At 43.0% G+C, this 27,493-nt stretch overlaps 1 protein-coding gene and 1 long non-coding RNA gene across 2 annotated transcripts; both read right to left on the reverse strand.

Annotated features, from left to right (window-relative positions):
* Window positions 1-308: 308 nt before the first annotated feature.
* LOC128491539 (adhesion G protein-coupled receptor E2-like) lies at window positions 309-9,528 on the reverse strand. Its single transcript, XM_053463858.1, has 14 exons — window positions 9,522-9,528; window positions 9,144-9,232; window positions 6,970-7,053; window positions 6,063-6,228; window positions 5,749-5,862; window positions 5,329-5,516; window positions 4,134-4,298; window positions 3,642-3,836; window positions 3,325-3,560; window positions 2,895-2,955; window positions 2,563-2,654; window positions 1,458-1,626; window positions 924-1,022; window positions 309-530 (listed from the first exon to the last, which is right to left on the reverse strand). The coding sequence occupies exons 1-14, from the start codon at window positions 9,526-9,528 to the stop codon at window positions 504-506; spliced, it is 1,692 nt and encodes a 563-aa protein (XP_053319833.1). The 3' UTR covers window positions 309-503.
* Window positions 9,529-16,333: 6,805 nt separating this feature from the next.
* Window positions 16,334-26,682, reverse strand: LOC128491911 (uncharacterized). The gene is made up of 3 exons (XR_008354046.1): window positions 26,634-26,682; window positions 20,704-20,844; window positions 16,334-16,436 (listed from the first exon to the last, which is right to left on the reverse strand). It is a non-coding gene; the product is annotated as an uncharacterized LOC128491911 (long non-coding RNA).
* Window positions 26,683-27,493: the final 811 nt, after the last annotated feature.

The raw sequence follows: 27,493 nt of genomic DNA on the forward strand, positions 1-27,493 counted from the left end.
TTTTACGATCACTTTGCCCTTTCTTACGGCAGGGGCCACGCTCTCTGCTACTTTCTTCCCATTAGAGATGGTCTAGAGCTAGCACCACCTTCATGTAGCCCTACACATCACAAAACTACTCCAGAAAAGGGAGAGTTCTGAGGAGCCCACCTGCGGAAGTTGTCCATTGGGAGCTTTAAAGCAGAGATGTCTCTCTGTATTAGAGCAGCGGAGAATATTGGTGTTTTATAAATGTAAAAATAACACCATTATATGCAGATCCAGCCTGCACTCCAAGGATATTTTTGTTACTTAAGGTTGTGGTGGAACTGAATTCATTTAGGACATTACCAAAACTGACGAAAAGCAATAGTGACCCAGAGTAGGATATTGAGCACAAATCTTTTTTTTGGGGGGAGATCAGTTTTTAAGATACTTGGATTCACAGCTGACGAAATTACGACAGACGTCCGTGGTACAAACGCTGTTCCAAAGGCAACGCGATACTGTGCTTCCTAAAATGATTAATGGGATAATTCATAGGCGTTGGTCTGCAATGAAATAAACAAAAGTTAGAAATGATGTTGAGCTCCGTTTAGATATTCTTTAACCCCTTCTGTACCGGTGACGTACCTGATACTTCCTGGTTGGGTGTCACCCACAGACCGGGACGTACCAGGTACGTCATCGATGATGCACGATCCAGCGTCGCTATGGACACTGGAATCGCGAGGGGCGGCTGCTACTGACCGCTGGGTGTCCCCAGCGATCCGTAGCAGCCACTCCCCCTCAATTCTGTGCACATGATCGCTTTGAAGCGAATCACGAGCAAGGAATTAAAATATTTAAATAAAACTGCGGTCTTCAAGGGAAGACACAGTAAGAGAACACCGGTACGGAAGGGGTTAAAGGAGGAAAGACAGGGCAAAGGATAAACCGCTTACTGATTTTGTGCTCAGTGGGATGGTGTTCTTGGATGTTGCATCCAAGCTTGATCTCTTCGTGTGGATCCTGTGGAATATTTTGCGGTATTCATTCCTTACCTATACATGCGAAAGAAACCAGATGTGATAGAAATACTGGATAGGGATCTATTTGTTATAAAAAGTGTTATGTAAAACAAGTGCGTCATCATTATTATTCTCAGCAGTGGTGACTCACCCTAACTCAGGGCAGTGCCGTCAGCTGCCTCCTCGGCTCTCCTAACCTTGCTGGTGAGAATGAGCTACAGAGGCCGTGTCAACACGACAAAGTTCTCCATAGTGTTAATAGTTGTGGGGATCGGTCTGATCGCCCAGGAGGGTTATTGACTCCCTGTTAGGGAGCAGACCTAAACCAGAATCCACTTTCTATACTGTTTAACATACAAACATTTGATGGCAGATAACGATTTGGCCAATCTAGAATCGGTTGATTAATGCAAAGCTGGCACGCTGGTTATCACTCAATGTCTACAGCGTGTCTGCTTACGCTCTTACCTGTTGGTTGAGCAGACAGTGAACAAGTAAAATGAAGGCTCCCTGGAGACTATTCAATCCAGTGAACACGTAGGACATCACTCTGGCACCCGGTCCAAACTGGAAGAAGCCGAAAATCCAGGTGCAACCCAATATGAAGATCTGAGCCAGGGCTTTGAATATTAACAGGCTGCGTGGAGACATAACATTTTATAATATAGTATAATTTCGCAGAAAGATAGATAACTTCTGGTGATAGGAATGTTTGAGTCAGTGATTCATACCCCCAACATTTCTGGTGTCCAAATCACACAAGAGACGTGGAAGATGGGGCTGACAATGGAAGTGGGCACACCAAACCAAAAAAAATCACCCCGCGGTGCTCAGCTTTAGATCGTCGCAAGGTGGGTCGTTCGGGTAGTTTGATGGTCCTGTAATAGCAGGAGAGTGGGGCTACTACCCAGGAAAGTGTCACAAAATAGGTACTGCCCCATGAAGACTGGCACTGTTGGAAGGTACGGTGATTTGTATGAAAATCTTAGGAGGTGTAAGCTGAATATATACACGTAATGATGGTCAACCTTCAAATACGCTACCTGTGTTATTTTAGAAGAACAACTAAAAGTAGCTGTTCATGAGACAATGTAGACCTCAGTCAACAACAAATATGGTAATACATGTAACTTTATGATCAGTAATTCATTTAGCTAAAATACCTTATATTTTTTTGATATGTTTAAAACACAACAACCTACATTTATTGTTAAGAAGTATAATTGCAGTGTAGTTTCTCTTGTCCTTGTCCCACCTTTACAGAGACTATCTGAACCAATCAATCAAGTGTCAGAAACGTAACAATAGGCACGTTTTAACTTAATGGGACATGAAGTTAACTTTGAACATGAATTTAAGTTTGATGTCCCCATAGTATGAAGGGAGTTTCTGTTGCGTACACAGAATATTGCTTATTTCAATCTGTAAACATCATTACATTGGTGTACTTAGCATACAATGTAACATCTGCCTTTTTAATAAACTCCCGTTAATTTCCTTTCCAATCCTTTTTCGGCACCGTCTTTGTCACGAGTCTGCTTCATTCTTGTTCCATGGTTTTCGCTGAACTTACCGTTTGTCTTTTAGCGTGGAGACGTTTGTGTTCAGAGAAGCAAGTTTCACTTGGAGGAGACAAAGAGTGGCTATCAGGAGAGTGGTGTTTATCTAGAAAGACAGAAAAATGGCGGAATGAGGGAGGTGAAATCGGGGGAGACAACAAACGAATGGATTCGAAATAACAGCTGGGCAGAGTAAGAGTCAAGTAGAAATAGAGGAGGTCAGGAGGAGAAAGGGCGAGGAACGAGTGGGGAAGGAAATTGTGATGAAAAGGCAAAGAACCTGAATAGGCGTAGAAGGAACCATGCTGGAGAGGGTTACAGTCATTCAGGAAGGCGCAGAACGTACCACAATGAGGACCAAGACTGGGCCAAGGAAGCTCCAGATAACAATCGGTCCGAGCCAGCAACTGGGGGAGGAAGAAGAGATATAGAGCTTTCTTTCACTGTCACCGTCATATTTTCATTTCATCTTTTCATCCTTACTGCAGTTCGTGACTTTTTTCTAATCTTATTTTCCTGATTCTTATTTTGAAAGTTTAGTCTATCCTATATCCATCTTTGTCCTATTGATATAAAAATCAGCTTATTATAGATTATTGTATACGGTTCATGCCTTTTTCTGGGATACCATTCATTCATTAATGTCCCAGTGGAGACGCATTCTCCAACAATGGACACGGTATTAAAAATGTGGCCTCCCTCTTTGTGGATGCTATCACCATGACACAGAGGGTGACAACTTTTTATAAAGTGGCAATAACACAGTGATTACTTACTATCTCTCGGTTCCATATTCATGCGGGTAAATAACAGCAGATACAGTGACGACGATCACAGGGACCCCAAACCCAACGACACAGACATATGGGAAATGATGGCGTTTTGCAGTCAGGTAATTCATAGCCCGCAGGTTCCGAACGGTCAGGAAGAGAAGAACACTCTCCAGAAACATCCAGCAAAAGGCACAGAGGAAGAAGAAGTGAAGACCCCCAGCAATGATGGAGCAGAGTAGCTAGAAAGCAACGGCAGAGATGTACAAATAAATGTAATGATCACATTGGTGAACTCAAGCATCTTAATCCTAGTTTGTTACCTTATTTCTAGTTTGATGAGCACCCAGCAAGAAGAGAAGCTGTCCCAGAAAGAGACATCCGATCAGTGCCATCAGGACGGAGGTGTGAGCGCTTCTTATGCTACGGCACAGAAGAAATGTGAGAAAAGACACAGCCAGGCAGAAAATGGATATACTTAGACCTATGCGAGACAGAAGCGTCAGGCCGCCATCCTCCTGTGGACAAATAAGATAGAGGTTGGTTCGTTTAGAATCATCTAAAGAAATACTGTAAAAATTACTTTCTAACCTCCTTGGTAAGAAGAAATAACACAGGAACTAACCATGAAAAAGATGTAAGGTTCAACCATGTGAGGGATAACTGTGGACAATCTTTCACTCAAAGCCAAAATATGTAGTATAAGTTCCTTCCTCCATACTAACAGACTAATGGCCTTCATGATCGAGAAAGACAAATTTTCATTGAACCCCAAGTCTACTTGTGAGCAGTTTCAAGCACATAAGCAAATTCACCTGGAAATCTTTAAGTGACGTTAATATGGCAAAACTGGAAACATGAGAGCAGGAGCAGAGCGTGTGGGTGCCGTTGGAGAATTGAGTCACACAACCACGACGAGACCATGCCTGCGATGCGGGATCCCAATAAACACACAGGGTGGTCATGGAGTCGTCTACTGTCTGAAACGTAAAAGAGAATTATGGTATTCTGGTAGAACTCCACTCAAACAGATCCAGTGCTAGCTGGCTATTTAACAAGCTTAGGAATGCCAACTTATGATGTAAACACAGCGATCACGTGTTAGCAAAAAAAAACGTTATATGTGTATTTATTTTTTAATGCAGCATCATTTTAGCCATTTGTATGCATTGCCGCTCTGTTATTGTAGCCCACATTTTCAAACTAGCCCTCAGATTCCAAGATTTATGGTTATCCAAAAAAATTACCTAATGCTTGTTCTACAGGATGGGATTGAAACCTAGTACAGAAACCCTTTCCCCAAAACATGCATAAAAAAAAGGAACATAGATCCCTACTCCAGTGAACTAGAACTAATATCTAGATTTCAACAGTGGGTGCTCAGAATCACAATGCACTGCGTTGTTCAGTATATGCGTAAGTATACTTAATATGAAATTCGGGCAAACATGAAAACAAACACGAAGGGTGAGTTTTCGTTGTTCAGCCCGAATACCGAAGAAACAAACATGGCGGCAGCAAATGTACACGAAGACAAAGACAGACAACTCCAACTAATCTCCCTGGTCCATTTCCCATCTAGCCTACCTTATCTACACAGCATTGCAGGGGTTAACGGGAGCGGAAATCTGTAGTTTCGCACGAGGAGTTAAAGGTCTGTGCGAGCGACTGTATTGGCAGCTGCACTTCATTGGTTGATGGCAGAGGAGGCTCCTGCCTACGACCAATAGAGTTACTCGTACAGACCTTTAAAAACCTGGCGCCAAAGCTGCTGCGTACCGGCGTTAACCCTCGTATTGACCCCTTCTTCTAAAAAAAAAAACATGTAGAATGCACACGAATATTCGCCCGAATCGGACACAGGAACGGGCGAATAATCGTGGAATACGGAGATTTTTTTTCTCACGAACACGAAGAGTTGGCCGGCGCCCAAGCCTAATATGAATTATAATGCTGTCCAGACAGGTTGGCATCCCCCACACACGCACACACACACTTCTGTAGAAGCACCTGTAGGTGTTTCAGGTAGAAAGACACTGGAGGATCAAGATTTTCCTTTTCTCGGACTGTGATTGATCCAGTTACAACCTGTGAGTTGATCACCGAAGAAGGAAACCACTGAGGGGACACCGAATCGCTTAGAATAACCTGGTTTAAGCTTGTTTGCAAGTCTGTATACGTTACGAAGAAAGCACCGTCTGTTGGAGGAGAGATAGAGATGTCTTTGTGGTAAAACCAAGGTTTATTACACAGAGGTCATCCCGTTTGGGTTTAAACATTAGTGTTTCATTTGATGTTCTACCCTGCTTTATACATTTTCCAACCTGAAGCATGCATGCATTATTGACCCAGTGAATGATTAGGTCACTTAGCGTGGCCGGAGGTTACCCTGCTATTGCATGACTTTGGCAAATCTCCCATTACGCTTACCATTATCGCCAGGCACTAGGCCGCAGGGCACCAACATACTATTTCTCCTCAATTCCAGAGTGAGGAAACTGGAATTACTGTCACAGCTTTCCCGAGCAACCTTCATGACAGCTTCTAGGGAAGACAAGAAAGATCATACTCGTGATAAGATGACTGAAGTGCAGGCCTAGCGTTGGGCAAGCTCAATCAAAGCACAGAAACGAGTATATTTGTGCCTCTGGCATATAAAGGATTAAGAATAATAGGCGAAGTTGACCAGTTGTCATAGAGAATTAAGCAACTTAAGTCCTTATCACGCTACTATAAGTCCTCACCAAGTTCAGATGTATTGATCCTCAAGTTACTGGGTTCCTTAGTGAAAATTGTGAGTATCGTTGTCTCCACAGACTCCAGAAGAAAATTGACAATCGTTCGCTGGTCGGATGTACTGTAATTGGTCAAACTTTGATTTAAAAGTTGGAAGATTTCTTTGGTAACATTCTATGTCAGGAAAGAAGGAACAGGGACATCAAAGGCCAAATATAAAAAAATAGCATATAAAGTACAGACAGATTAATGCAATACTTATCTATGTGAATATAAATCTAAACAAAACATTAACATAGTAATACGCAATAGGATGGCGTTCTATGTGCTGTGTTTTAATACATTTAGTGGAGGATGCTATGATGCTGATCCTACATTATAGTAACAGGAAGGATACAAAATTCTAAAAAAACAAGACCAACAGAAGATGCCCAGGGATACAGACACAGCGACATATTCCCGGTCCTAGATAGAAATGGCCGAGAACACGTGAGGTACTGGGAGTATGGGTTTTTAAATGGATTTCCGAATGTAATATTAAGGTACGCAGTGCAGTTCTAGCGAGTCAGATTGCCACCAGTTTTGGAAATTCAATCAAATCAACTTACGTTTTATAGCTCTGAAATCATTTCATTTGATGCGCCCCTTGTTGAACAACCTTTGAGGATTTTTTTTTTTTACTTTTGGGACTTGGTGATGCTCCTCTGGCCCATAACACAGTTTTGAAACTGGAATTATTTTGGGACACTTAACAACTAAAGTCTTCTTCTACACGACTTCTGTCAAGCTGCACAAAGGCCTGACAGCTTTTGAGCTTAGGGTGTAAGAAGATGGATGCCGTGGAGCCGGCTGTGAGGACGATGACATTATGGGAGCATGGAAGTACAATGATTTCATGTTTCTTTGTTCTCTCACCTCCACAGACTGCAGCGTTTCATTTCCCTCGCACGCAGTTCTTTGATTATGAATGTTTTTTTCCAGTATGGCACATAAGTCATTCTGACATTAAGGGAGAAAAAAATAATGTTTACAAAGGCAACCAGATGTTCTAAAGAAAGCATCTTAGATTCTAAGTCTATTAAATAGTAAACTTTGTTTTTACAAAATACCTTTCAACATTTCAAATAACCAAAGTGTGTCGTGGTTTGGTTAAAAGCAGGGCTGGGGATCAGGGCTTAAACATAACTATTTGTGTCAGGACGCAGCCTTTTTTTTTTAAATAGTTATTTAAGTAATTTAGTAGGGTATTTAGAAGCCACCTGGACTGAGATGGGGGACTGCTGGACTAGTTCTGTCTCTGTGTTTGTGTTGTGTATAAATGTTCTATTGTATGAATGAGTGCTTATTTGATGGCAAATTAAAGTGCTTCCACCCAAACTTTCTTGAGGGCGGCTTACAGCACCTGCTGAATCATGATAATGCTGACTTGGGGACTTAAATGATGCTTTGGCCAATGTCCTACAGAATAAAAATGGTGGCTTTATTGGGCTACAAGGGGGTTGGTTGTGCATTAGGGGAAATCAGGCTATAGTCCTAGGCAGTCATGTATAAAATCAACTTAAAGTATGAAAAACTAGTGAAAAAAAATATACACGAGGGATGTTCAAAAAGTTTCCGTACTTTTTTTAACTCCATTTATTGCAAAACAAATTGCATCACTTTTCTACATACTCACCTTCCAGACGGTCAACATCAACTTTCCTGCCGACGGTTGCATCTTGAGTTTCTTTGCTACAGGAGATGATGGAGGCTTCCACTGCATACTGTGCTGCTTGCTTTCGGGCTCATAATGGTGAACCTACATTTCATCACCAGTGACTTCTGCAGAAAATCCTCACCTACATCACGATAACGGGCCATGTGTCGGGAACAAACGTCTAAGCGCTTGCTTATGCTCCTCTGTCAGCTGCTTAGGCACCCACCCGGCAACCACTTTACTGAACGTAAGGCTGTCATTAATCAGGGCACAGGCAGATCCAACACTCACACTCAGCTTTCTTGCAACCTCTTCAACTGTTATTCTTCTGTTTTCGTGAATCAGTTCCAGGGTTCTTTCTTCATTCCTCGTGGTCATGGCTGTAGCTGGACGTCTGGAGCGCTCTGCATCCGTCACACCAGTACGGCCATTTTTGAACTTTTCAATCCACTCATAGAGGACTCTACAAGAGAGACCTTTATCCCCATACTGAGCACACATGCGAAGATGAATTTGCCCTCCCGGCACACCTTCTGCCCTCAAAAAGCGTATGACAGACGCTTTTCCTCTTGGATGCAATTTATACGTTTCACAGCCATCTTCACCCCAGGGTGAAAACTCTTATACTAAACTGCAAGGGCAGCCGGCTTGCCAGACAGAACTAGTCACATGACACGTTAGGACACGGCCAATTTCTACTCCTCCCGCCTTCAACGTTTCCAACAAAAATATAAAAGTGCAGAAACTTTTCGAACGTCCCTCGTCTATATATATATATATATAACGATATATATGTTATGCAACCCAAAAAAGTATTCCTCCAATACTTAAAACTAATATCTTATCAGAATAGGGTGCATATACATGTGGAGATGAACTATACCATACAAATAGCGTGATATAGTATTACAAAATGAGCAATATTCCACAATTAAAGGTGGTGTTGCCACATTGAATATATGTGCAAAAGCGCTTGATATTTGAACCATCAAAGTTCAGCAGCTGGTAATCCAACATCCAAAATATAGAAGCAGAAATCCCTTTAGGTGTTTCGCTGGGGGCTGCCCAGGTTCTTCAGGAGGTATTAAAATCTCTATTGCCCTTGCCTACTGTTTCAAAACTTCGTTATTGGATGAATAAGTCCAAATTCATGGTGAACTTTCAAATAACAAGAGTTTTTGCACATACTGTATATTCAAGATACACATTTTATTAGCGTATATGATGTTTATATACATGTTGATGAGAGTTGTAGTTAGCAAACATTCTGAGCTCCTAGAAAAGAGAGAGGTTATGCATTTGGGTCATTGGGAAGAATATCTTCCAGATGAGGTACAAATATCTCCACCAACCTCATCAGATAAGAAGAACAGTATACAAACATGGTACATACCTGTCTGTCTTTTCTACACTCCTCTAGTCTTTTTATCTCCTGTGAAAGAGCTGACTCGCAGTTAAACTCCGGGTTAATAAATTTAATCTCTGAGAACAAAGAGAGGAGAGAAATTAACACACTAATGGTAAAACATTGTGATCAACCTGTGTCACAGTTAATGGGGGCCCTATAGAACCAAGGGGCCCTGTGCGGCTACCTACTGATAAGGTAGTAGAACTGAACCTAGCTTTGTAGATTTGGAGTTTAGTTATTCGCCCTATTAAATCTTGACTGTAACACCAATTGTGACTTTCACCCAACATAGAACTCCTGTAAGACCAGCTTCGTTGTCTTATTTATACCTGAGAAAGCTGATCTCTCCCCCTCCTTCCTTACTCTTCATCTCCAGCACCTTATAAGAGGTGGGAAGGAGGCATTAAGGAAACAAAGCTTGCCATGCAAAGAGATTAGGCGGTGTGACCAGATAAGAGTAAGTTTAGCACCTTTACATAGAAAAAGTAGCTTAAAGTACATTAAAGTATGGATCCCAGTAGTCATTTTTTTCTGTAAGCTTCCTTCTGATTGGTTGTCATGACCAGGTTCATTGGAGCCTATCTTGGAAAGTGCTCCCTCCCTTGACAGACAAGCTAGCTACAGCCTAATCCATCCCTAGATGCCTTCTCCCATTGGTCATCCTGTGACCCAGCCCCCTGGTTACCATTGAGATGAATCTTTATGGCCAATAGTAACAAAGGCTTGTTTATACAATCAAATCCTTTTCTCGATAGACTTTCAGCATGTCAGGCAGGTCACTAAGAGTGAGTCATTCTATTGCTTACCAGAAAGCAGTATGATAAAGAGTCAGGGTGTCTGGTGGATCGGACTAAACTAACATAGCTAGAACACATACAAATGCATACTACCATACTTTGTATTATACACAAACAAGTACAATACTTTAGAAAAACAAATTTTATCCAATATCAGTAATACATTTTTTTTGGTGAGCGTGCCCCTTTATTTCTTAGGGGTTTTCATAATCTATTTTTTGTGTATTTATTGGTGTTTTGGGCATTTGAATAAGAGTTTGTGATAAAGATTGTTTTGATGAGTTTAACTGCTTCAATTCTGCTATGCCATATAACCACTTCTATACATCTGATGTAAATATGTAAAGACAGGTGTACATATATTTAAAAAATATATACTTTAAATACTTTCTCTGCCCTGCGACCAATAAACTCGCAGATACAGACTTTTAACTTCTGACACCAAAACTTGGCCTGGGGGGTTTCAGGAGTTGATCACCAGGCCAAGTTTCGGTATCAGGAGTTAAAAGTCCGTACAAACGACTCTACTGGTCGCCGGTAGGGGCCTTCTCTGGCATCAACCCAAAATCTGCATGGAAGAGTAGGTTTGAGGTCAGTCGTCTTATTACCCCTTGCTAGCTCTCCCGTGATTAGTAGTTTTAGCAGCCGTATTACAAACAATTCATGGAAACATAATAACAATTGCACAGAAGTATAAATATATTAAATTATCTATGTTCAGATGCATCTTGTTGCCATTCATGTGATACACCTAAAGACCTCTTACCTTTACATAAAGTCATATTGTTGTCTTTTTCTTTATAAATCTCATACCCTGAAGGGCAACTACAGGAAAAGTTCCCTGGCACATTTTTGCAAATGGCAGGAGGCGTGCAAGAAGAATTGGAGAGAGAACATTCATCTATATCTGTGATAAAATGAAACAGTAAAAGCCCCTCGTCATTACAGAGAAAGAGTGGCACGTCATACATTGTTTTAATTACAAATATTGTAGACAAGTACCCATTGGTGGGCCATGGGATCGATACAGTCATTGCTGGAACAGGAAGGGGTAAGGAATACAGAGAAAGAGGCAGAATAAGGTAGGCAGAAAGTAGTTATTTGGTATAGAAAGGGTAAACGCAGCATTTCATGTATACCAGAAAATCAAACTTTCTTAATTTAGGTCCAGCACCAAATTTTATCTAGTAAAGTGGCCAGACCCCATTATAAAATTGTTGTGTCATCAAGAGCATCCAAGTATGGTATCTGTTTATGGTACCACAGAAATACAAGGAATGTAGCACCTAACATCATTAGAGTTGAAGGATCAGGGGAGAGGATGTCAGTGGAAGCGCTGCGATTTTGGATGCGAGATATATATCACACAGAGTAAAAGCACATACCTATATTTTCCATGTGTGCCTAGAGTTGTTAATACTGGCAATATTGTGTCTACAAACATAAAGCTTTATGCTTTGTGCTTTATTACATGGGTACATGGGTATATGCGCCCTGTGCATCTGACTCAGTATTCTTAAGTGGCAGAGGTGGCACAGGCAGGCTGTTTAAAAGGCAGAGGTGGCACAGGTGGGCTGCTTAAGTGGCAGATGTCGCACAGACATGCTGTTAGGGGGCCAATGTAACACAGGCAGGCTTTCTCAGGGGCAAAGGTGGCAAAGGCAGGATGTTTCAGGGGCAGAGGTGGCACAGACTGGCTGTTCAGGGGGCAGAGGTGGCATAGACAGGCTCCCTAGGGGGCAGAGATAGCACAGGGATGCTATTCAGTGGGCATAGATGGCACAGAGAAGCTCCATAAGCAACAGGCACAGGCAGGCTGTTTAATAGGAGAGGTGGCACCGACAGGCGGCTTAAAGCGCAGAGGTCACTCAGGCAGGCTGTTAAAGGGCAAAGTTGGCACAGGCAGGCTGTTTCGGGGGCAAAGGTTGCAGAGACAGGCTGTTTCATGGGCAGATGTGGCAAAGGCAGGCTGTTTCAGGGGCCAGAGGTGGCACAGGCAGGCTGTTTCAGGGGCAGAGGTGGCACATGCAGGCTGTTTAGGGGGCCGAGATGGTGGGGCAGAGATGGCACAGACAGGATGTTTCAGAGCCAGAGGTGGTAAAAGCAGGTTATTTCAAGAGCAGAAGGTGGTCTGTTTAGGGGCAGAGATGGCACGGGCAGGCTGGTTAGGGGGCAGAGCTGGTTGGGGAAGATATGGCACAGGCAATACCAGTTGGGGACAATAACAAGCTGCTTTGGGGCAAAGATGGCACATATTTGTTTGGGTGCAAGGGTGGCACGAACAAGCTGTTTGAGGACAAAGGTGACAGGGTGGGACAGGTTGCTTGTAAAGTTGAGGTTCCCCGGGCCCTGTGGTTTCTAGTTATGCCCTTGTTATGGCGTGTGGTTGTGCATAGCTAGCAGACATCCACTCTTATGTCATCAAGCAGTCGCTGGTATTATAGTACCAGGGCAGCCCTGCCATCCCCAGTCCAGCCCTGCACAGAAAATCATATTACTTGACCGAGTTTTCTTGACAAAGCACTAACATCTGCAAATTCCCACTGATTATTTGATTTTGGTACAGTACAGATTTTACGTGTTTACTCCTTGTTTATTTTAATACTTTTCTGTATTTACTTTTTATGTCTTGTTTCTATTTTTGTAATAAAGCATGTACAGTATCTCACAAAAGTGAGTACACCCGTCACATTTTTGTGAATATTTTATTATATCTTTTCAGTGACAACACTGAAGAAATGACACTCTGCTACAATGTAAAGTAGTGAGTGTACAGCCTGTATAACAGAGTAGCTTTACTGTCCCCTCAAATATAACTCAACACACAGCCATTAATGTCTGAACCCTGGTAACAAAAGTGAGTACACCCATAAGTGGAAATGACCAAATTGGGCCCAATTAGCCATTTCCCCTCCCCGTGTCATGTGACTTGTTAGTGTTACAAGGTCTCAGGTGTGAATGGGGAGCAGGTGTGTTAAAGTTGGTGTTATCGCTCTCACACTCTCTCATACTGGTCACTGGAAGTTCAACATGGCACCTCATGGCAAGGAACAACTCTGAGGATGGAGGATGCTCTACATAAAGATAGCCTAGGCTGTAAGAAGATTGCCAAGTGCCTGAAACTGAGCTGCAGCACGGTGGGCTAGACCATACAGCGGTTTCACAGGACAGGTTCCACTCAGAACAGACCTCACCATGGTCGACCAAAGAAGTTGAGTGCATGTGCTCATCCTTATATCCAGAGGTTGTCTTTGGGAAATAGACGTATGAGGGCTGCCAGCATTGCTGCAAAGGTTGAAGGGGTGGGGGTCAGCCTGTCAGACCATACGCCGCACACTGCATCAAATTGGTCTGCATGGCCGTCGTCCCAGAAGGAAGCCTCTTCCAAAGATGATGCACAAGAAAGCCCTCAAACAGTTTACCGAAGACAAGCAGACTAAGTACATGGATTACTAGAACCATGTCCTGTGGGCCGATGAGACCAAGATAAATGTATTTGGTTCATATAGTGTCAAGCGTGTGTGGCGGCAACCAGGTGAGCAGTACAAAGACAAGTGTGTCTTGCCTACAGTCAAGCATGGTGGTGAGAGTGTCATGGTCTGGGCAGGCATGAGTGCTGCCAGCACTGGGGAGCTACAGTTCATTGAGGGAACCATGAATGCCAACATGTACTGTGACATACTGAAGCAGAGCATGAACCCCTCCCTTCGGACACTGGGCTGCAGGGCAGTATTCCAAAATGATAATGACCCCAAACACACCTTCAAGACGACCACTGCCTTGCTAAAGAAGCTGAGGGTAAAGGTGATGGACTGGCCAAGCATGTCTCCAGACCTAAACCCTATTGAGCATCTGTAGGGCATCCTCAAACGGAAGGTGGGGGAGCGCAATGTCTCTAACATCCACCAGCTACGTGATGTTTCATGGAAGAGGACTCAAGTGGCAACCTGTGAAGCTGTGGTGAACTCTATGCCCAAGAGGGTTAAGGCAATGCTGGAAAATAATGGTGGCCACACAGAATATTGACATTTTGGGCCCACTTTTGTTGCCAAGGTTTAGACATTAATGGCTGTGTGTTGAGTAATTTTGAGGGGACAGCACATTTACACGTTATACAGGCTGTACACTCACTACTTTACATTGTAGCAGAGTGTCATTTCTTCAGTGTTGTCACATGAAAAGATATAATAAAATATTTACAAAAATGTGAGTGGTGTACTCACTTTTGTGAGATACTGTATTTTTTATGTAATAAAGTAACCATTTTATTCAATCCAAATTTACATTCATCAGTTTGTGCCCTACTTTTGAATTCCTAGATTTCAGGCTAAATTTTGGCTAAACTGGGTTATTTTATGATTTGAGTAGTCCAGCAGGTTACCGAAGCCCTCTTAGGTATTTTTCAAACCTTTAACCAAATTAGGTAAGGCCAGCAAATAACTTTTGGGGTTTGGGGATTAACGGGTCTGTGCTATGTAAAAATGTAAAATCAGTATTGATGACACAATTGCAGTAATATCAATAGATAAAAAATGAATAATAAAAAATAAAAATAGTAATTGCAAATAAATATAATTAACCCCTTCCGGACAAAGCATTGTCCATCATGGGTTTAAGGACAACCCATTGTCTTTCAGGCATTAAATGATACACAATGTAAACGAGTTAAAATACTAGCATTTCAAATACCCAAGGTGTGTCTACTTAAAAAAATTTATGGTTTGATGAGGTAAATTGAATTGGCCAGGTTCAAAGATGTCCCAAATAGGGCATAGGCGCAGCCTGACCAGATGTCAAAAGGAGAAGGAAAAAAAAGCACACTTTCAAACGTGGCCTTTTAGCCGCCATATAACCAGCTTTATAGCTTTTGTAGATGAGTAAAATATTTTACAAAAAAAAAAACACTAAATGGGAGAGAAGAAAATTACAGCTAAACCCAAATACCGCAAGAGTGTTAAAACAGCCTCGGTCATGAAGGGTTTCAAATAGGTGACAAGTATTTGGACTCATGGTGAGTGGGGGAGGTTGTCCACTGTGAGAGACCAAGAGAGGAGGAGAAAGACAGTGGTTGTGCGTTTATTGGTGTTTTTGGCATTACATTTTAATAAGACTTTGTGATAAAGATCATTTTGATGCATTAACTGCTTCAATCTTGTTACCCCAAATAACCACACTTTGTCATATTACACAATAAGTGTAAGCATGTAAAACATGGTTAAACACATATTTTCAGAAGTAAGCATGTAAACATGGTTAAACATATATTTTCTTTCTAAATCCTACAATAAATACAATATGTAGGACAAAGAGAGAAAATTGACAAGAAGTGGGAAGGAAATCGCTAAAGTGGACGGAGCTGAGGTGCGAGTGTATTGGGCATCTCGGATGGGACTCTAAAAATGCAAAGGTAAATTGCGGCACAAATGTATGGTTTTAAAAATCCTTGGCTAATGGGTCATGGGGACATTGTGAGAAAATCACATAACTTCCACAACTCTTCATTCGGAATACAAAGGTTGATCTCCAATACAGTTCATCCCGTGCCACCAGAAGAAAGTTTTCAGGTAGATGCAAACATGAAGTATGTATATGGAGTAGTTACAACTAATGACTTGTAGGTAGCACGAGTGAGACCTAATATGATGTACGGCAGAAGGTTAGCTTAAGCTAAGTATTACCTACCACCTCATCATAATGCGAAGGACATTACTCAACAGCTTTGCCTTGGTTCTATTTCTTTAGCTGTTTTTTTTAATTCCAGATTCCACTGATATACAAAATTCTTGATGTCGTAGATGGCTTTTTCAAGTAAATGACTCCACTCCTCTAAATAGGTTTTAGCAATTAGCTTCCTATCAACCACATCATATTTGTTTTTCTGAAAGGGGCTAAAAAAGGCCACCGAGTGTAAGATTTTCAGAATGACTGGATTTGAGACAATGGTGAATGTATGTTTTACAGCTTCACTTTGAAGCTATGTTTTAAAGCTTTCAGGCCTAAAAGGGTCCAAGCCAAACATTTCAGGGTCCCAAGGCCTATCTGCCTGACAAGAAGCACCTGTCCAATTAACCGTCATAAGATAAAAGTGGCTTAAAATAATTTTTTACGCTAGCCAGTAGTCACCACATTGACTAAAGATGGAATTGTAAGTAAAGAAAGCTTTTGGTGGTGGCCCAAAATCTGCAAGAAAGAGAACCTTTGAGGTTTTCTTGCTGCCCCTTGCTAGTTCTCCTGGGATTAGCTTGCAACTAGTAGTTTTAACAGCAGCATTACCAACAATTCATAGAAACATAATAAAAATGTCCATGTTGACCATGTGACACACTTAAAAAACTCTTACCGTTACATAAAGTCATATTGTTGTCTTTTTCATTATGAATCTCATACCCTGAAGGGCAACTACAGGAAAAGTTGCCGGGAACATTTTTGCAAATTGCAGGAGGAGTGCAAGAAGAATTGGAGAGAGAACATTCATCTATATCTGTGATGAAAATAAACAGTAAACGTCCTGCATTTTACAGAGAAAGACTGACATGTCATACATTATTCTAATTACAAATACTGTAGGCAAGTACCATGGGATCAATAGGGGCACTTCATGCACAGAATATATCACGCAGCGTTATCAGTAAAACAAATAGGATTAGAATGCAAATCAGAACTTGAAAACAATAGATCAATTGGGGGTAGAGCGTTTCTATGCAATAATCAATTACATGAATGGGAAGGGCAGGGAAGCCAACCAATAGAAACACAATAATAATAACCAATAGCAAGTTGGGTCTGTAGGTGTCTTCTACTGTCAGGAAAGGTTAGAGCCAGGAAGCAGAGGTGGGGCCAGCCAATCAGAGGAGAGCCATCCATGAGACAAAGAGACAGTTTCTGGTGCCTAGGGAAAGTGCAACTGGACATGGAGCAGGAGTGGGCATGTGCAATAAGTACAGTTATGTAATATATATTATATATAATAATTACTAGACTTGGGCGCCGGCCAACTCTTCATGTTTGTCTTCTTGGGGGGGGGGGAATTCCACAAATAATCGCCCGTCCTGTGTTCAGTTCGCGCGAATATTCGTTTTTTGCCATTTTTTGCAGAAGGGGTTAATATGGTGTTAACGCAGTACGGACTATGCAGCAGCTTTGGCGCCAGGATTTTAAATGTCCGTACGAGTAACTCTATTGGTCGCCTGCAGTGGCCTCCTCTGCCATCAACCAATGAAGTACTCTGGCTGTTAAGGGGACAAAGGTGGCGCAGGCAGAATGTTTATGGGGCACAGGTGGCACAGGTAGGCTGTGTTGGGGGCAGAGGTGGCACAGACAGACTGCTTAAGCAACAGAGGTGGCACAGGCAGGCTGTTTTTAAAGGCAGAAGTGGCACAGACAGGATGCTTAAGGGGCAGAGGTGACACAGGCAGGCTGTTAAGGTGGCAAAGGCAGACTGTTTCAGGGACAAAGGTGGCACAGACAGGCTGTTAAAGGGACAGAGTTGGCACAGACAGGCTGCTTAGGGGCAGAAGAACTTCTCTGAAGAAGTGAGTTTTGAGATGTTTCTTGGATGTTGGGAGGGAGGGTGAATGCTGAAGGTTCGTTGGGAGTAGATTCCAGAGATATGGGGCAGCCCGAGTGAAATCTTGTAGATAGGAAAAGGAAGAGGTGAGGAGGAGAGCCTTAGCCCATGGGAAGAACATAGGGATGGAGTAGGAGAGTATTTGCTTATGAGGGCACTGTGTATAGTGTAAAAAGGGCACCGCATACCCATATAAAAACATCAGTCCAACTGTGAAGTACAGTGGAGGAAGCAGGGGCGGGCTGGGCCGGGGGGCAGGGGGGCAATTGCCCCCCAGGCCGCCCTAAATCCGGGCCGGTGGGCCGGACGGACGACCGGCAGACAGACATTCAATGCGGCTGCGGCCGCAAAGTTAAAAACTAAGCGGCCGCGAGCAGGATTGAATGCGGCCGTCATGCGTACCTGGCGGGGGAGGGAGGGGGGCGGTCCGCCCCGACTGCCGCTCATCTGAGGGGTGCCACCATGCCGGCACGCCTCCAGTTTCTGGAGGCGTGCCGGCATGGTGGCACCCCTCAGATGAGCGGCAGCCGGGGCGGACCGCCCCCTCCCGTTTCGGTGCGCGCGGCAACAACACTGAAGCCACGCCCAACATTTTCCGCGCTCAGTGCACCGGAAGGACAGGAAGAAGAAGAAGTAGAAGAAGAAGAAGAAGAGGAGGAAGAGGAAACGTGAGAGTGAAAGAAGAAAAGGTAGGAGAGAGTGGATTAGTAAGTGTGTGAGAGTGATGGTTGTTATGCTGAATGTAAGTGTGTGAGAGTGATGGGTGTTATGCTAAATGTACGTGTGTGAGAGTGATGGGTGTTATGCTGAATGTAAGTGTGTGAGAGTGATGGGTGTTATGCTAAATGTAAGTGTGTGAGAGTGATGGGTGTTATGCTGAATGTAAGTGTGTGAGAGTGATGGGTGTTATGCTAAATGTAAGTGTGTGAGAGTGATGGGTGTTATGCTGAATGTAAGTGTGTGAGAGTGATGGGTGTTATGCTAAATGTAAGTGTGTGAGAGTGATGGGTGTTATGCTGAATGTAAGTGTGAGAGTGATGGGTGTTATGCTGAATGTAAGTGTGTGAGAGTGATGGGTGTTATGCTGAATGTAAGTGTGTGAGAGTGATGGGTGTTATGCTGAATGTAAGTGTGTGAGAGTGATGGGTGTTATGCTAAATGTACGTGTGTGAGAGTGATGGGTGTTATGCTGAATGTAAGTGTGAGAGTGATGGGTGTTATGCTGAATGTAAGTGTGTGAGAGTGATGGATGTTATTGCGAATGTAAGTGTGTGAGAGTGATGGGTGTTATGCTGAATGTAAGTGTGTGAGAGTGATGGGTGTTATGCCGAATGTAAGTGTGTGAGAGTGATGGGTGTTATGCTGAATGTAAGTGTGTGAGAGTGATGGGTGTTATGCTGAATGTAAGTGTGTGAGAGTGATGGGTGTTATGCTGAATGTTTGTGAATGAGGGTTTCAGATAGCATGGATGTGTAAGTGTTGGGGGATAGCTTGGCATAGGGAGTCCGTAATCACATTCCTTTCATGCCCAGATTCCAGCATGTAGTGGCTGCCTAGGCATGATAGGAGTGTGATTGCTGTTATAAATTATTTTTTGGTCCAACTTCGGTGTGTTAACACTTTTATTGGACAGAATAATTCAATGACAGTATTAATATATATATATATTGATATATATAATTGCAAACAGCAATCACACTCCTATCATGCTAAGTCAGCCAGCACATGCTAGAACCTGGGCATGATAGCATTGTGATTGTTGTTATATATATGTATATATATATATATATATATATATATATATATATATGTATATGTGTTAATATTATTGTTGATTTTTTTGTCTAATTTTGGTGTTACTTTTAATAAAGTATTTTAAAGTTTTTTTTTGTTTGTTTTTTTTTCTGTTTTGGCCAAGTGAATGCTGAATTTTTAGTTTCAGTCCAGAATTTTCATTTCGGTGCATCACTACTATATACTATGCCAGTCACTAAAGTGGTAAGCCTACACCACATCAATGTTTGGCTTAGTATATAGTGATAGGGGTTGTCAGTGTCTGGCTCAATGTATAGGCACACATTGACGGTGGTGCTGCGTAATCCCTAAGTATATAATGATAACAAATATGCTGTACCCCTGTCAATGTTTGCCTAACCATAGAAACTATGCAGTTTTAAAGTGTGTGTGGGGGGTGCCACATACAGGGTCTGCCACAGGTGCCAAATACTCTAGGTACGCCCCTGCATCATGCGGCTGTCAGACCCAACGGCCATGCCTCAGCTCCTCTTCCCACGTCTTAAAAGGGGTGTGATGAAGAGCTGAGGCATGCGGTGTTTGCACGCCGGCCACTTTAATTTCATTAGGTGCTGGTGGAGTGACTGCCGCACGACGGCCGCTTTCAATGTCGCTCGCAGCCGCTTTGATGGTGCAATGGGCCAGTTGACTAGACTTGCCCCCCAGGCCTTAGGCTGCCAGCCCTCCCCTGGGAGGAAGCAACATGATTTGGGGCTGCTTTGCTGCCTCATGGGTCTGGACAGCATGCCATCATCAAGGCAACAATGAATTCTTAAATTTATCAGGTTATCATACAGGATAATGTCAGGATGGCTGTCCGCCAGCTGAAGCTTAGTAGAAATTGGGTAATGCAGCAAGACAATCTAAATGAATCTACTACAGAATTGCTTAAAAAGAAAATTTGCATTTTGGAGTGGACCAGTTAGAGCCCAGACCCTAACTCGTTAGAGATGCTGTGGAATTACCTCAAGAGAGCAATTTATACCAGAAATCCTAAGAATATGGCCAAGCTTAAGGAGTTCTGTAAGGAAGAATGGTCTAAGATTCTTCCTGAAAGTTGTGCAGGTTTGACCTGCAGCTACTGGGACCTCTTGCTTGAGATTATTGCTGCCATAGAAGGTTCCACCACTCATTACATCCAATGGTTCACTTACTTTTCCCACCAGCACTGTGAATGTTTAATGGGTTTAATTGTTTAATTGTATATTATTAGCGTAAGCACATCGTGTTGGTCTATACATAAATGTAGATCGGATCATATTTGAATACAACTAATTTACAATTAATGTGGAAAAAAGAGGTAATTCCATAGAATTCACAAACTTTTCCTTGCCGCTGTAACTGTATTTGCTGGAAGATGTAGGTCAGACACCAAAAGATCTCTTACCTTTACATAAAGACACACTTTTATCTTTCTCTTGATTAAAGTCATACCCTTCAGGGCACGTACAGGAAAAGTCACCCGGGGTATTGATGCAAATTCCAGAAGAAGTGCAGGGAGAACTATAAACAGAGCATTCATCTATATCTGTAATAAATTGAAACAGTCACACATTTGGTAACTGTTTGCGGAGAAAGAATATAATTTCATACATTATTATATACAAATTAGGTAGGCAAGTACTCATTAGTGAACAATGGGATCCAAAGGGGCCTAGAAATTGTTTCGAAAGAGACCTTCTGACCTGGACAGGTCCGGCAGTGAGCTTTTGTTTTGCGGCATGGAAATCACTAGTAAATAAAGTGAAGTTTTAGTGGAATGCTGTGGATGGAAACCAGATTGTAGAGGGTCAAGCGGAGAGTTTGTGGAGAGACAATTAGTTTTGTTGATCATAAATTAGTCGTTTCAGAAGTTTGAATACCGAGGGGAGAAGGGAAAATAGACGGTAGTTTGATGGGCATGTGGGGTCAAGGGAAGGTATCTTTAGGATGGGCTAGACGATAACATGCTTAAATGGGGATGAAAATACACCGAAGGAAAGAGAGAGATTAATTCTAGTGGTTAAGGTTGGGGTATGGATACCAGAAATGTATGTTAGGAGATGTGAGGATATATAACAAGGGTGGCAATTTATTGGCTGTCACGGTGAGTGGGGGAGGTCGTCCATTGTGGGAGACCAAGAGAGAAGTAGAATGCCAGTAGTTGTGCGTTTTTTTGGAATAAAAGTTTTAATAAGTTTGTTATAAAGATCATTGTGATGCGTTTAACTGCTTCAGTCCTATTCTCCCAAACAACCATACTTTGTCATATTACACAGTAAGTGTTTCTACATCAGAATAAGCGTGTAAACACATGGTTAAACATATATTTTTTTTAAAAAACCTCCACAACTGGAGTACAAAAGTTGATCTCCAATACAGTCCATCTCCTGCCAACAGAAGAACGTTTTCAGGTAGATGCAAACGTGAAGTATGTATATTGAGTGGTTACAACAAAGGGCTGGTAGGTGGCACGAGTGAGACCTAATATGATGTACAGCAGAAGGTTAGCTTCAGCTTCTTATAAGTATTACCAGGGCCGGCCCAAGTCAAAATGCCGCCTAGGGCGAATTATAAAATGCCGCCCCCCCCTTCCCTTATCTACCCTTCCCTTATCTACCCTTCCTCTCCCTCCGTCCCTGCCGCTAACCCCCCCCCCGGCCCCTTGTACTTACCTTTCAGCAGTCCTGCGGCGAGTCTCCCTGTTCGGTTTCGGTGCCGGCTTGTAATGCTGAGTGCCGGAAATCTTCCGGCACTCAGCATTACAAGCCGGCACCGAGAACGAACAGGGAGACTCGCCGCAGAGGAGAGAGAGAGGGGCGCCGAGCGGGTACTGACAGCTTGGTAAGCAAAAACCACTCGGCGCCCCTCTCTTTCGCTTAAAAATAAATAAATAAATAAATAAATAAAGGGCTTTGGGCGGCTAAGTGCCGCCCCTTCAAAAGTGCCGCCTGGAGCGGTTGCCCCACTTGGCTCCATTGTCGGGCCGGCCCTGAGTATTACCAACCACCTCATCAGAATCTTTTTCCAAGAAGGACATTACTCAGGAGCTTTGCCTTGGTTCTAATCCTTTAGCTGTTTTTTTAGAGGGCCCAAGCCATACAGTTTATTAATACAGGTACCCAAAGCCTATCTGCCTGACAAGAAGCACCTGTCCTTCTGAATCGGCTGCATAGCAAATCCATCAAAGAAGCCCACAAAGAACCCAGTCATAAGATAAAAGTGGCTTTAAATTATTTTGTATGCTAGTCACCACAATGACTAAAGATAGAAACAAAGCTTTTGGTGGTGGCCCAAAATCTGCAAGAAAGAGTACCTTTGAGGTTGTCTTACTACCTCTTGCTAGCTCTCCCGTCTTTAGCTTGCAACTAGTAGTTTTAACAGCAGCATTACCGACAATTCATGGAAACAATAAAAATTGCACAGAAGGTAAAATATATAAAATGATCTGTTTCTAGATGCATCTTGTTGCCACTCATGTGATACGCCTAAAAACCTCTTACCTTTACATAAAGTCCTATTGTTTTCTTTATAAATCTCATACCCTGGAGAGCAACTACAGGAAAAGTTCCCGGGAACATTTATGCAAATTGCAGGAGGAGTGCAGGGAGAATTGGAGAGAGAACATTCATCTATATCTGTGATGAAAATAAACAGTAAAAGTCTGGCATGTCATACATTATTCTAATTACAAACACTGTAGGCAAGTACCATGGGATCAATAGGGGCACTTCATGAACAAGAAGGTAATGCACAGCTATGCACAGAAAATATCATTCAGAACTTGAAAACAATAAATCAATTGGGAGTAAAGGGTTTCCATGCAATTTCTGGGAAGGACAGAGAAGACAACCAATAGAAACACAATAATAATAATAATAGCCAATAGCACTATTATTCCCTATATCTGGAGACAAGTTGGGTCTGTAGGTGTCTTCTACTGCCAGGCAAGGTAAGAGGCAGGAAGTAGAGGAGAGCCATCATCCATGAGACAAAGTGTTTCTGGTGGTCAGGGAAAGTGCAATTGGACATGGAGCAGATAGAACCATACCAGGAGTGGGCATAACTCAATGACAGGTCTGAGGGCCTGACAATCAACTGCTAGAAAACCAAGGTCAACATTAGTACTCATTGAAAACAGTGATGCCATTGTATATGTATGTTTATAAATTTCTATTAAACACTAACAGTGTTACTTACAGGGCCGGCCCGACAATGGAGCAGAGTGGGGCAACTGCTCCAGGCGGCACTTTTGAAGGGGCGGCACTTTGCCGCCCCAAGGCCTTTTTTTCCTTCCCAAGCGGAAGAGAGAGAAAGGGGCGCCAAGTGGTTTTCGCTTACCAGTGTGTCAGTACCCGCTCGGCGCCCCCCTCTCCTCTGCGGCGAGTCTCCCTGTTCGGTCTCGGTGCTGGCTTGTAATGCTGAGTGCCAGAAGATGACATCATTTCCGACGCTCAGCATTACCAGCCGGCACTGAGACCGAACAGGGAGACTCGCCGCAGGACTGCTGAAAGGTAAGTACAAGGGGGGAGGGTAAGGGTAGATAATAGGGAGGGAGAGAGAAGAAGGGTAGATAATGGGGGGGCAGCAGGGACGGAGGGAGAGGAAGGGTAGATAATGGGGGGCGGCCGGGACAGAGGGAGAGGATAATGGGGGGGTTTAAAATTCGCCCCAGGCGGCATTTTGTCATGGGCCGGCCCTGGTTACTTAAGACTTCATAGCTTACAATTTAATAAAATGTGCAATAAGTGCAGAATGTAATATGCAGTTACCGTATTTATCGGCGTATAACACGCACTTTTTTAACTAAAATATGAAGCTGAAAACCTACCTGCGTGTTATACGCCGATAAATCCTAGAGCCAGTGGCGGAACTACCGGGGTCGCAGGGGTCGCAACTGCGATCGGGCCCTGGAGTTCTGCCAGTCAGGGGGGCCCAAGGGGTGCAGAGCGGTTGCTGAAGACGACCGCTCGGCAACTCTCGGGCCCCCCTGACTGACAGAAATCCAGGACTCCTCTGCTGGCCGCCGCCTGCCGCCGCCGCCGCCTGCCTCAGCGCTTCAACTCCTGTGTTGGAAGTGTGAGGCGTTTGTCTCGGGTGCCGACGCTTCACGCTGGGCGCCGGCATATGACGTCAGACGCCGGCGCTCAGCAGTGAAGCGCCGGCACCCGAGACAAACGCCTCACGCTTCCAACACAGGAGTTGAAGGTAAGTGACCGGGGGGGGGATCCTGAGAAGGGGGGTTAGGGAGGGAGAGGGGAGATCCTGAGAAGGGGGGTTAGGGAGGGAGAGGGGAGATCCTGAGAAGGGGGGTTAGGGTTGGAGAGGGGAGATCCTGAGAAGGGGGGTTAGGGAATGAGAGAGGAGATCCTGAGAAGGGGGGTTAGGGAGGGAGAGGGGAGATCCTGAGAAGGGGGGTTAGGGTTGGAGAGACGGGAGATCCCGAGAAGGGGGGTTAGGGAATGAGAGAGGAGATCCTGAGAAGGGGGGTTAGGGAGTGTGTGTCTGAGTGTGTGTGTCTGAGTGTGTTTGTGTGTGTCTCTGAGTCTGTGTCTAAGTGTGTGTCTGAGTGTGTGTGTGTGTCTGAGTGTGAGTGTGTCTGAGTGTGAGTGTGTCTGAGTGTGTGTGTGTCTGAGTGTGTGTGTGTCTTACTGTGTGTTTCTTACTGTGTGTGTGTCTTACTGTGTGTGTGTCTTACTGTGTGTGTGTGGTTTCCCAGATAGCATTGATTCTGATGAAGTTTTTTTTGTTCAGTTTTTTTGTTCAAAGAGGTGCTTTTTCTTTCATATTTGCCTTATAAGTGGTATAAATGTTATAATAAATGTTATAATGTAATAAATATTATTCCAACATTAAGTTCATAGCTTCCAAGTTAAAATTATTTTTTCTTACTCAAATTTCCTTGTTAAAATGGGGGTGCGTGTTATACACCAGTGTGTGTTATACGTCGATAAATACGGTATATAATAATTACAGTGGTCTACAGACACTTCGATTGGGGTGCAACTTTCCTGCCTCATAGAGCTTATATATATATATATATATATATATATATATACATATATATAGTTTTTTTATGACCAAGTCCTACAATTCTATCGCTTCACAAAAATTCCTGCATGGAAAGAGTTAATACATTTAAAAAATTTATGATTTAATGGGCTGCAGATGTGGGACGTGGGCACAGAGTGACCAGATGTCTAAATGGCAAAAAAATACACACCTCCCAAATAACCCAACAAACCCATGCATTGGGGGTATCACACAAAAAGGTGATTTAAAAAAAACAGTATACAGGATGAGCAAATGGTTTCATTTCTATTAACACTGTCAGTAACCAGTTGTCAAAAGTAACGTGTGTTCAGCTCCTGGTCCAGGACTGGACTGGTGATAACAAGTTAACGCTTCAAGGGCCGCCTGATGACATAAGTGCAACTGACCACTGGAAATGCGAAACCACACTTTACATTACTATGATCAGATAGCATATGGCCAGTCAAATTTTTGCTGCAAGCTAAGAGGAAGTTGCAGAAGAACCAGACTAACATGGGGAGGGGAGAATTACAGTACATGTTCTTAATACATTCTACATTCAGTCCCACTAAAAGAGATTGCATATGAAGACAGCGTCCACTCCATATAATAGTTGTTTTATTGGATGTTTTGCTAATATTTCGATATATGGACAAACTTAAATGGGCATGCAGAATTTTTTCATAGGGTGCAGTCAACCCCTCTTACAGGGGCACAAATTCCATGGGGCAAGAGCAGCACTTGCCCAGTGACCCGTTCCGGTTCCTCCTGCTTCCAGAAGTGGATGTGATGCAAGGTGAGACCTCCAAACCTGCCCCAGACACCACAGTCACAGCTCTGTCATCTTACATATTATTGGTAAAATGGCAGAACTGGCTCCTAAGGGTAAAATGAGCTGGTAAGGTAACCTCTACTAACACAATCTACTTGTGTTGGAAGAGTTTTTCAATTATTTTCCACCAATATATAAAAAGAGATAAATTGTTTTAAAAAGACGGATCCTAGGGAGGGGATGTGAACATTCTTGAGTTGCAGACAGCTCAAGGAGTATTCGGTTGATCCATTGGTGGAACCTGGGTTTTTCACCGGGTTGGTAAATCAGACAAAGATCAAACAGCGTTGTTCAGAGATGCACCAAGCTGCTGCCTACTGACATCGGCTCTTTAGCCAATAAACCCAGAAACAGCGTGTGTCTGCATGTGTAAATGGACCGATTACTGGTACTAGAAGCACATGCAAACAGACGCCAAGTGTTTTTCTTTTCCCCCAGTAGCCCAAATGTAAAACCATGGAAAGAAACCATACCTTCACATTTTCCGCTCACACCGGTGTATCCAGGCCGGCATCGACATGACAAGTTCATGTCAGAATTGGTAAGGTTGTCAGATTTTGAGCAGATTCCCGCTAGAAAAATATATATATACATTATAATCTAATGTGAAATCAGTTACTTGTGTTATGTTCTGGCCACTGGTCCGTGTTAAGTCCCTGGCACTTCCGTGAGTCAATCATTATTGTTAGTTATATGGAGAGCCCTAGCAAATGCTATTGGAGGGGAATATACAAATTAGCGAAAAACATAAATAAACATATTAAATACTTAGGCATACGTGGCCCTTCTGACCTGAGATTATAACAAGTGTACAATTATATTATTGATAAAATGTAATATAATATTATTCGTGGTAGTGGGGGCAGTATTTATATTCCTTTTCCATTTTTTCACATGTGCCAGAACGTAAAAAAAGGAATTAGCCTATAGAGTTTTCTATACAATATAGACATTAGGACAGGGAGTGACATCGACAAAACATTTCCATTACCGTGGCATGTTCCTGAAGGGCAGGTGAGTTTGATGCCATGATCCCTGTTGCAGAATCCATCATTGCAGATACAGAATTTGCCCCATTGGCTTTTTTCACATATTGCGTTTGCGGGGCAGGCCGTGGTGCCGGGACATTGTATAAAATCCTGATACCGTTTCTGTATGACATACACTCCTGAATGGGGAAAAAAAACCCACAAAACCCTGTTATGTATTTCATTTTCTTATGCTCTGTGATTAAAGGGACAACTTAATATCGCTGACATGGCCCATGACAAAAGAAATGCTTTTGAAAGTACTCTGTGAGTACACCTAACCCTCTGTGAGTGCTTAAATATGT

Source organism: Spea bombifrons, chromosome 4, assembly GCF_027358695.1.
Source record: "Spea bombifrons isolate aSpeBom1 chromosome 4, aSpeBom1.2.pri, whole genome shotgun sequence".
In the NCBI taxonomy this organism is placed as follows: Eukaryota; Metazoa; Chordata; class Amphibia; order Anura; family Pelobatidae; genus Spea; species Spea bombifrons.